The sequence below is a fragment of the Centruroides sculpturatus genome, unplaced genomic scaffold (genome assembly GCF_000671375.1).
Source record: "Centruroides sculpturatus isolate CEXI.00-Female unplaced genomic scaffold, Cexi_2.0 scaffold572, whole genome shotgun sequence".
Lineage (NCBI taxonomy): Eukaryota > Metazoa > Arthropoda > Arachnida > Scorpiones > Buthidae > Centruroides > Centruroides sculpturatus.
In genome coordinates, this window is record NW_019386150.1 from 404,772 (window position 1) to 417,107 (window position 12,336).

General features: G+C 31.0%; 1 protein-coding gene across 1 annotated transcript in view; it reads right to left on the minus strand.

Annotated features, from left to right (window-relative positions):
- The window catches only part of LOC111613818 (transcription factor 4-like), a 254,159-nt gene that overhangs the window by 152,502 nt on the left and 89,321 nt on the right, over positions 1–12,336 (minus strand). The window contains exon 5 of the mRNA XM_023355168.1: positions 3,823–3,907. Within this exon, the coding sequence (XP_023210936.1) occupies positions 3,823–3,907 (85 nt within the window). The remainder of the gene's footprint in view (positions 1–3,822; positions 3,908–12,336) is intronic.

Below are 12,336 nucleotides of genomic sequence, written 5' to 3' on the forward strand. Positions count from 1 at the left end.
ATACAGTAGAGCATCGATTATCCGACCCCCGATTAACCATCACTTCGGTTAACCGACCGCGTTCTAGTCGGCAATTTCAAATGTCCGCTAGTGATGTGGCGCTACAATATTTGGCTATGTCTTGGCTACTTTAATATTATTTTTACGTGTTTTAGCTGGCAACACTGGATCGACCATGAAAGGGAGCCAGTATTTAAACGAGATTTAATTTTCTAATTTTTAATGATACAATAGCGACGATTATTATTTTAAAAAAATTTGATTGGCTTAACATGGAGGAAAATTCAATGCAAAGTAGGTTAATAGTGACATACTAATATACTAATTACATGGGATATAATAATATACTACACTAGTAATGGATTTTTTCATAGTTTTCAATTATCCGACCAACCCATGTCCCCAATTGAGTCGGATAATCGATGCTCTACCGTATATTGTAAAATTGTGGATGTATTCTCTTAAAAAATGTTTTTATTATTACTATGCTAAATGTAATTAATCTGTAAAACGATTATAATTGCAGTTACTGCAACGTTATATTGTAGAAAATACACATTCTTTAAAAGTTGTACTTATATAAGATTTTATGAGCACATGTTAAAAGTGAGTATCGTGTTATATTGTTATTTTATTAAGATATATGATGTTATAAAGTATAAAATTATAAAATTATTAATATATTAAGTTTTCCATATTAATGTTGGAAAATGTATTTGTAGTGTTTTTAATGACTGTATTATAAAATCTTTCCAATGTTACCTGTTATACACCATGGTTTTAAAAGACAGAACCATAGGTAACGTATAAGTGTGACAATTTTTAAGTATGATAGTTTTATGTCAGTAAATATGACCTACTCGCGAGGAATTTTGTCATGTTACTAATTGTGTGTTTTAATAATTTGTAGTATTGCACTGAAGAGGGACTTAACATTTATATAAGTCCAAAATGCATATGTGGAAACAATAAAAGAAGTGTCTAAGCTGAAAGCAGTAATGATAAGTCTACCAAACTTAATGTTGGATTAAAGAGACATATATACATAGATCATAATAACAGCTACCAAAAGTGATATTTAGTAACATATATTTTGATTGGAGAACAGAACTGTTAAAAAAGCAGAATGACATTGGAGATTTTCTTCAATTGGAAAGGAATTATACATTTCAAATTCATTTCCAATGGTGCAACTGTCACTAAGTAAAAGCATAAGGAGATGTTTTGCTTCTCTGTATAATGTATCAGAAGAATTCTATCAGAAGTAAATGGAAAGATGATAGCAAAAGACTAGATACATGCCAATAACCTGATACATTGGTTGCTTCTTGTGAGAAAACAACTTGCAAAGCATAGCATAATAGTGTCACATGACCCTTCCTACCTTCAACTTAGCACCCAGTGGTTTCTTCCTCTTCCTGAGAATGAGACACACATAAAAGGGTAACATTTCAGAACTGTTAAAGAGGTCAACACTGCTTTAGTAAGGTGTGTTGCAAACATATAAGACCACCATAATATTCTGGAATAATAAATTTTTACTACACTTAAACAAAAAAATCAGTGACAGGAATAAATGTAGATGTAAAAGAATTACTTATTCTATTTCCAATTAAAAATAAAAACAAATATATAAATTTTTATTAAAAAATCAAAAATAACAGTGTTGCAAAAATATAAGGCTAGTTGCATTTTCGAGTGATTTATCAAAAAAATTCCCTATTACCTATAATTTAATAATCAAATATGGGAACTGTAAAAAGCATAAAAGAAACATATTTTTTCAATAAATAAAATTTGATGTCTTGTTCAGAAGTTTCTAACCTTTTTCTAAGAACGGCTGTGAACTGTAAAAAGCAAGCCTGGAACCTAGGTACAAAAGGTACAGTCAAAGATTAATATTAAATTTTATTTTTATTTCTGAAAAAAAATGGACATAAATCAATGTGATATCTGCAACTATTTTTTGAAATGTCATCAAAATTAGAAATAAATTTTGTGGCATTCAATATTAAAATCATCTTTAGATTTTTCTTACACAGAAGAATGTTCAGTATTTTGATTTTATATATTTTATTTGTGAAAAGGTTTAATCACAAAGATAAGTAGAAACAAAAATAGAAAATATTTTCTTGTACAAATTTCCTTAAGAGTTCTCAAATTCTTTTCTGGCAGATACTTGTGAAAATTTAACAAATACACTTCTTTACATTTTTACATTCTTTAAATTTTTACAAAATAATTTGCAGTTATTCCAGGTCTATTAATTCTTTGACTTTTGAAAAGTTTACATTGACTTTTAAGTTGACTTTTGAAAAGTTTACATTGCTTTGAATTAGTTCAAATGTTGATGATAGAACATGTCAGTGAAAAAAGCTATGTTGACTCAATAAATATACTTCAGCGCCATAAGTTGAAGACCGTCTTCATTTTGTTGACTGGTTATTCAATTTAGAATCAACCAAACTAATGAATTGATAAGGACATTGAATTTTATATGACAAGATCTCATCTAATCATCATAAGGCATAACAGTAACTGGCCTATACATCTGTGTTTTTAGTTCTGTCTTCAATGTGTTTAATAGAAACAGTACTATTCTGTATTTCCTGTACATTATTCAAAATTTAAAACTTAATTTTATTAAATATATCATTTAATAATATGATTTATTAATTATTAATACAGCAAGAATAGATCAATACTTTTATATAGAAAGAAATTTCATAATCTATAATATAAACTAGAAAAAAATCAGAAATTAAACTAATGGCCTGAGTAGCTATTATACATTTTTAATATTTATAATAAAGTATGTTTTATACATATACAGAATGCATTTTTCTATTTGTTATTTTCTATATAAAAATTAAATAATTTTTAATAGACATCACCAACTTTATCCACTAAGATAATCATTATTAATTTTGTCATTTATTGATGTTATTATACATCAATTTTCTTTATAAAATTATGATATAAAACTAATATCAAAAAGGAAAAAAAACAAACTTTTAAATAAAAAAATATTCTTTCTGATTGGTTTCAGAATAGTAATTCTTTCAATAACAAGAACTACTTATTAAAATTTGTTGTGAATGGTTAACAATAATATGAAACTTTTTTCATCAAAAATAAAATTTGAATGGTTATGACAAAAATTTAATAATGGAATTAGTCAATATAAATACAGTAAAAAATCCAACTAACATAAAATATTAAAATTTTAACTTGACATTTAATTAAAAATAATAATTACAAAGAAAAATTCTTAACTGGTTAAATTATTTTACAGTAGATAGAACCACCTTTTAAACCAGCATAGATATTTATAGTTTATAGTACTTTTGGCTTTAAAAAATCATCTTTAATACACAACAAATTTTAAAAAATTTTTGCTCAAATCTTAACAAAACATACATATTGTTTCATAAAATTTTAAAAATTCTTACAAATAAAAATAAACTACATATTTTTCGTATACAGAAAAGTTTTGAATTGTAATCCTGAATGAAAGAAAGTCTAATGGGGATTTATATTTAAAATATATTTTAAGATACTTGTATTTCTGTATATGAAAAACAGTTTATTTTTATTTGTAAACATTTTTTAAACTTTATAGAAAAATATGCATTTAAATACAATTTTTGTTTGATTTTTTGAAATTTATTGTGTATATTCTAATGATGATCTTTTAAGTTTGAAAGTATTAGAAATTCTAAATATCTGTGCTAGTTTGAAAGGTTGTTCTATCTACTGTAAAAAATTGATTACATTAGAATGGAAAGAACTAAATTTCAAATTAATAACAAAATGATTTACCCATGAAATATGTATCACCATAAAGGCCTGTTTTGGATGTGGAATAGCGTGGGGAATCCTGCTCAAATCCTTCTGATGTATATGGCTAAAAATATATATAAAATTAGAAAAATATTAAAAACAATAAACAAAAATATGTTTATACTGAAAAGAAATTTAAAACAACAACAACAACAATAATAATAATAATAATAATAATAACTCTCTCATCAGTCATCACCTTGTTATGGTGAGAGAGCTCAGTAATTCTGATGAACCACAGAGATAGCTGGCTGGAGCATCTGCTCCTGGTAGGGTCACTCATGCCAGTGAGGAGAAATGAAACCAAGAGTGACAAAACCCACATCTGTGAAGATCTAACAATGGTAATAACATGATCCAAATGCAACACTGCCTCGGACATTGCCCAGGTTAACAAGGTTTGTGTTTATGAGTTAGGCAAAGGCTCACATTTGAAAAATACATCAGTCTCCCTTGGCCACCAATGGTAAAAGCAGCACTGGTCAAAGTATGGCTACTGCAATGCCCCCACCAGTTGTGAGAAACCTATCAAACCTTGAGGTTATTGAGGCAATCCAGCCACAGACCACTAAGGCAAGTAAATATGGATGAAATGGATATTAGAAATGAATAAGTTTATCATCCATACTTACTATCAACCACAAAACTCAAAACAGACAATACCCCCACACAGACAATAATTACATCACTTGTTCTCACAACAATATCCACATCTCACTGCCACTGTACAAAAGATTGTTGATCAAAAAAGAACAATTATATATAAAAACCTAATACCACAAACAATACTAAAACATATCAAACAACAAATTGCAGAACAATTACATCAACAAACAAATACTCCCAACATCAACAACAATCACATAATCCTTCAGGCTCATCAAGATACATTAATTGACAATGCTGTTCCTAACACCACTATTATCACTGAAGCTGACAATATCAACACTTCTCCACTGCCTGAAATAGATTCAGGTTTAATTCATACTCTCTCTCTCTTTTCCAGGAAGCACTCACAAAATTTATAGGCACTTACCCTGGACAACAGCCATGCATTCCCAAAATCAACACTTCTAAACTAGTAGGGAAAACTCTACTACTTACATATTACTAGATTGCACTCATTCTATTTCTACACTGTCAGACATTCATACACTAGTCTATGCAGGTGCAGTCACAGTTGTGACCTACCATGGACTAAAACTGCATCCACAGACAGAAGCATACAAATCAAAACACACTACAGAAACATACCTGACAAACAAGAATAGAAACACAAATTAGCAATATTACATAGCAGTTAGGTAGGCTGACAATATACTAATAACAAAACAATATGTAAATTAATGAAACAACTAAAAATTTTTCAAGAAAATTAAAACACACAAAGCATGAACATCATAATGTCCACATCACAGAATACATTGACACACTGAAACAAACTTACAACCAAAGCACAGCAACTCAAATGTTATAAAATTTGCTCTGTATGAATTATTAATAATAAAATAAATTATTCACAATAAAAAACACTCTTCTACAGGCAAATTAATACTAAATCCACTACTGATTCTGAACACAATGGCATGCCAACTGAAGAATAACTCACAAGTTATTGGTCTTCTATTTGGTCTACTGATGATGAGCACAATGCTGAAGAAGACTGAATCAAAGAGGAGGGCAAAGACATGCAGGACACACCTAGTATGCATTGTGTTTAAATAAATACATAAGACATCTGTTGCACAATGCAGAAAGCACACAACATCTGGTGTAGACAACATTCACAATTTCTGGCACAAAAAATTCACATCACTGCACCAGGAACTAGCTAAACATTTAACTCACATCAATAATCCACAATACATGCCAAATTTTCTCATGCAAAACATCACCTACATAAAACCTAAAAACAACAACATTAAACACCCTGCACAGCATAGAACAATTACATGTCTTCCAACACTTTACAAGATTCTTACATCTTGCATTGCAAACAAAATATACAATAATATTGATGAAAACACATTATTACAGAACAACAAAAAAGCTGCCATAGAAATCACAAAGGTTGCAAAGAACAACTACTCATTGACACTGTTATCTTACAGCAAGTTCATAAATAACACAGAAACACACACATGGCATACATTGATTACTGATAAGCATTTGTCAGTGTTCCACACATTTGGCTGCTGCACACACTTCAATCTGCAAAATTCATTGGTTTCCTTGGTTCTACCATGCTCCACTGGAGAACAACATTACATATTAACCTCAAAAACACTCACATAAAAACAAATCAAATGAGGCATTTTTCAAAGAAGTTTCTTGAGTCCTCTTTGGTTCTGCCTTGAGCTTAATCCTTTATTTAATACATTGAACAAATCACTATATGGCTACAATATCAGACACAATAAAACAACACTATTCACATTATCACACCTTATGTATATGGACGATATCAAACTTTACTGTATGTATCCACACAGCTTCGTCATCTCTTACAAACTACACACACACACATATGCAAATGATATACAAATGGAATTTGGTCTAGACAAATGCAAAACACTACACATTGAAAAATGAGTTCTGAAGAAACAAGACTTTATATTCAGAAGTGGAGATATTACCAAACCCATGGAAGAGGGCAAGTTTTACAAATATTTAGGATTCCAACAGACCAAACTTACAAAACATGCACAGATAAAACAAAGATTAACACTCAAATACCAGAACAGATTACATGCAGTACTAAGAACACACCTATATGCAAAATATACAATTAAAGCAATAAACACATATGCCACCCCAGTACTCATATTCTTTTGGAGTTATACACTGGACATGCACAGATCTCAAGCAAAGAAACTCCAAAGGAAAATAAGAACAACACTTACTAAGCATAAACAATATCACCCAAAATAGTCTGTAGAAAGACTAACTCTTTCTCATAAAGAAAGTGGCCGTGGCCTTACTAATATAGTTAACCTGCACAGAATTTGTTTGTAGTGCAAGTTAACTATATTAGTAAGGTCACGACCACTTTCTTTATGAGAATGTACACGGACGATATCAAACTTTCCCACGGAGTTTTCCCACAAAAAACAAGAAACATCAAGCTATAACTCTAGCAGACAGTAACCACACACCTTTAAACTTATACTCTGAGTACCTGGACATATCTCAATATGTAAATAACATAGACACTAAGAAGTCATGGGCCTAAAAGGCACTTCTGGCAGGTATGCCTACAACCTAGCTCAGAACTATGTTGACAAAATTGCATCAAACTGATGGCTAACTAGGGTTGTCTGTTTGGAGAGACAGAGGTTTATGGTTGCCATTCAATATCAAATCATAAATACTAAAAACTACAGATAATACATCCTGAAAGATACAATATTCACAAATGACTCATGCAGAAAATGCCACATTCTGCCAGAAACAATATAACATGTAACTTCTAATTGCAAGCTTTTAACACAGACTATTTACATAGGCATAATCAAATAGCAAATATAATACACCAAGAGCTTGCACACAAACAGATTATTAAACATCCAGGTACCATACTACAAATACTCCATAGGTAGTATTAGAAAATAACACACAAAATATACTATGACAGAGCCATAATCACAGATAAAACAATTCATCAAAATAGATCTGACATCACTCTCATTGATAAATACAATAAGATCACTTATATAATAGACATCTCTGTTCCAAAAAAACACACACACACACACACTCTCTCTCTCTCTCTCTCCCTCTCCTCAACGGTTGGTGGGCAAACATGGATGTGTGCAGTATTACAGCTTCTCTCTTCACTTAGCTAGCTGTTTTATCTGATGGTAAGACCTTTTCTGTAATAACTCATCGAGATATTCTATTCTGGGTCTTCCACGTCCCTTTTTGCTCCCTATTTTTCCTTCCAATAAAGCATTCATCCATTCCAAGTGTCAAATTAGGTGGCCAATCATGTCATTTCTCATCCAAACACTCATAACATTAAAAATGCACATACTGAAAAAAATCAATAAGTACACTCCACTTGCTCATGAAATAAGACAAATGAGGAGGATGGATAAGGTATTTATTATACCTATTGTCCTCTTTTATACCGGTGTTATACCACATACAAAAGTCTAGAAACTAGTAAGCCTTAATAAAAACATAAACATGGCACTATAGAAAGCTGCAATATTGAACACGTCACATTGTTAGGAAGTTTCTAGATGTTGACACAAATACCAATAACACTAGTTAGTATGTCTTGACTTTAGTCTGGCATAGCACTTGACACCAGTATCAGCTGAGCATCACATTTGCAACATAATAATAATAACAATAATGCAATTATACTTTTAAATAAACAATTCAAATCCTTTCTTTGCCAAATGTGTTTGCCATCAGTTTATATCTAGCAAGAACTTCACAATATGTAAAAAATTAAAATAATACAAAGAAATAATTATATAAGATGTAAGTAATTTCATTTTATCAATAAAAGTTTCTCAGCTAGATATCTAAATTTCTATGCAAGTTTTTTTAACTGTAATTTTTTTTTAGAAAATTAATAATACAAATATGTATAGTACATATAAATCTTAGAGGATTTTATTTTTTAATTTAGTTGTATCGTATGTATTTGATTATCACTGCTTTAATAAAATATTAATAACAGTATCAATACAATATGCTTATGTAATTTTTTAAAACATATAAAGTATAATTTAATGAAAATAAGTTGAACAGATTTAAACAACTAATTTCAACTCTAATCATAAAAGTAATAATAAACATACTAGTTAAAACATAGTACTTTAAAGATGACTATCATCTTTTACACTACTGTGTTCTTCCTAGTATATTTTAGAATGATGATATCTATTATCTAATCCAATACATTCTCAAACTCCATTAAACTCAGTACCATAAACGTATTAACACGTATGAGTATATTGCCTGATTTTTTTCCCAAATAAACTGTTCTATTTTCAATAGTTGAATTCTATTCAAAAACCCTTTTGCGGAAGCTACATGACAGAGTCTGAAAGTTGTCTAACAATCTTAATGTGGTTATGGACAATAAATACTATTTCACTTCTGATGAAAGTAAATGTGTTGATGACAATTACTATTTCAGCAAAGAAAGGCTAGATGTGGATAACGTCAAATTCAAACAACACTTGAAGTTTTTGCCAAAGCTTTGGTTTGGCTAGCAATCACAGGTAATAGGACATTTCTTCATAGGCCTTCATTATTTCCATCATGACTCTCCATCACCAAATACGTGTATGGCAACAAACACATTTAGAAGGTCCCTTTTCTGAAGAAATACTATCTTGAGATGGACACTGCCAAGTTAGACTATCAAGTTGTATTTATGGAGACGAGAGAAAACAAAAAACAAGCAAAAGAAAACTTTTGGAATCAAAGTTCGCACTTGCGATGCTGTTTATGCAGAAGTGGAAAATGGAGTTCTCATGTGTAATGCAAATCTTTCTCATCCTTGAAATTTCAACCTGTTGATCTTTCTCATATATCCTCTCCTGAGTTGGTGCATGCACAGTATAGAGTTCAACAGCCTCACTTCAGCACAACAACATCAATAAAATGGCAATGATGGAGCATGCAGGCAATCTGTTGAATGCAAAGAAAATGGCACAAGAAGCTTAAAAAAATAAGAGAAAGATGTTAATAGAATAGTTTCATTTATTTTTCTTTAACTTCATTTCATTGTAAAATTAATTGACTTTTCCTTCCCATTTTTGAACACAACTAGAGAAAAAACAAGGAGAGTACTTCTGTAGGTGTGTGACCTTGATTTATTTGGTTTTCCCACCCCTCCTATTTATCTCTCTCCTCTCGCAAAATATATAAATGCAGCCCTATGGAATTCAATACATCTCCTGTAAAGCCAACATTCCAAACGTTTATCAAATTGCTTAGGAACCAGGATCCATAAAGACTTTGGATGACAGGATCAAGACCAAACTTTGCAACTTCAAAACTAGCAATTTCCAGAGGTTAGTGGAACGGGTTGACTACTAAAGTTCAAACTGCAGCCAATTGTAATCCTGATCATTTCATCTGAATGTTTTACACACACACAGGTCTATACTACTATTTGTAACACCTTCTGAATATCAATGAAAAACTTCAGGTTAAGTTGTGTTTATATACATACTGGCAGCTTCACTCAGTTGCTCCATGGAATTTGTGTACTTCTTCAAAAATTTCATGATGATTTAAACTAAGTATTTTATACTGTATATATAGTATAGAATAGAATAGATATGTATAAACACAAAAGGAATAATTCCAAGTAAATAAGCAATAGTGTGTGACAATGTTTTATAGTTTTAGATTCAAATGATTTAATACATTAGTGAATATCTTTTACAAATAATGTCTTCAATGACTGTGAAAAATCATCATAACAGTATATTACAAATTCATTGCATAGTCACATAATTGTCTTAAACAATTATGTGAGAGTAATTTGTGCTGGTTTTGGATGTTTGACTTTGCTTATGTACTTCCAATTTTTGTAGTAGTACCATAATTGTTTTAGATGGGACCATTGAGAGTTTGTATGGGGCACAGAGTTAGAACAGGGCCTTTTGTCTTTTTTCTTTTATTATGAACAAGTATGTTGAATATTTCTTTAAGAAAAAGCACCATAAACGTATTAACACGTATGAGTATATTGCCTGATTTTTTTCCCAAATAAACTGTTCTATTTTCAATAGTTGAATTCTATTCAAAAACCCTTTTGCGGAAGCTACATGACAGAGTCTGAAAGTTGTCTAACAATCTTAATGTGGTTATGGACAATAAATACTATTTCACTTCTGATGAAAGTAAATGTGTTGATGACAATTACTATTTCAGCAAAGAAAGGCTAGATGTGGATAACGTCAAATTCAAACAACACTTGAAGTTTTTGCCAAAGCTTTGGTTTGGCTAGCAATCACAGGTAATAGGACATTTCTTCATAGGCCTTCATTATTTCCATCATGACTCTCCATCACCAAATACGTGTATGGCAACAAACACATTTAGAAGGTCCCTTTTCTGAAGAAATACTATCTTGAGATGGACACTGCCAAGTTAGACTATCAAGTTGTATTTATGGAGACGAGAGAAAACAAAAAACAAGCAAAAGAAAACTTTTGGAATCAAAGTTCGCACTTGCGATGCTGTTTATGCAGAAGTGGAAAATGGAGTTCTCATGTGTAATGCAAATCTTTCTCATCCTTGAAATTTCAACCTGTTGATCTTTCTCATATATCCTCTCCTGAGTTGGTGCATGCACAGTATAGAGTTCAACAGCCTCACTTCAGCACAACAACATCAATAAAATGGCAATGATGGAGCATGCAGGCAATCTGTTGAATGCAAAGAAAATGGCACAAGAAGCTTAAAAAAATAAGAGAAAGATGTTAATAGAATAGTTTCATTTATTTTTCTTTAACTTCATTTCATTGTAAAATTAATTGACTTTTCCTTCCCATTTTTGAACACAACTAGAGAAAAAACAAGGAGAGTACTTCTGTAGGTGTGTGACCTTGATTTATTTGGTTTTCCCACCCCTCCTATTTATCTCTCTCCTCTCGCAAAATATATAAATGCAGCCCTATGGAATTCAATACATCTCCTGTAAAGCCAACATTCCAAACGTTTATCAAATTGCTTAGGAACCAGGATCCATAAAGACTTTGGATGACAGGATCAAGACCAAACTTTGCAACTTCAAAACTAGCAATTTCCAGAGGTTAGTGGAACGGGTTGACTACTAAAGTTCAAACTGCAGCCAATTGTAATCCTGATCATTTCATCTGAATGTTTTACACACACACAGGTCTATACTACTATTTGTAACACCTTCTGAATATCAATGAAAAACTTCAGGTTAAGTTGTGTTTATATACATACTGGCAGCTTCACTCAGTTGCTCCATGGAATTTGTGTACTTCTTCAAAAATTTCATGATGATTTAAACTAAGTATTTTATACTGTATATATAGTATAGAACAACGGTGGGCAACCCCCGGCCCGCGAAAACTTTTTATCCGGCCCGCGAGATGTTTACAAGAAATTATAAATAAATATTTTTCGATGTAATTCGTCTAGTTTAAATTGAATATTATTTCCTGAAGTGTTGTGGCAGCAATGACAGGAAAAAATAAGGAAGTCATTTCCTTATTCAAACAAAAAGTGGAAGAACAGAATTTTTCTAAATTATTTATATTTCATCGCATCATCCATCAAGAAAATTATGTGCAAAAGCTATGCAATTAGAAAATGTAATGTCTGTCGTATCCAACTACATAGTGCTGTTTTTATTGTGTTTAAAGTCACTTAGATTTTACAAATAGGTGAGCCGTTCACAGCCCGGCACACGCATTTGTAAAATCTAAGTGACTTATACAACATGGAATTCATATAAAACGGAATAATCAACAGTGTTATAGGGGG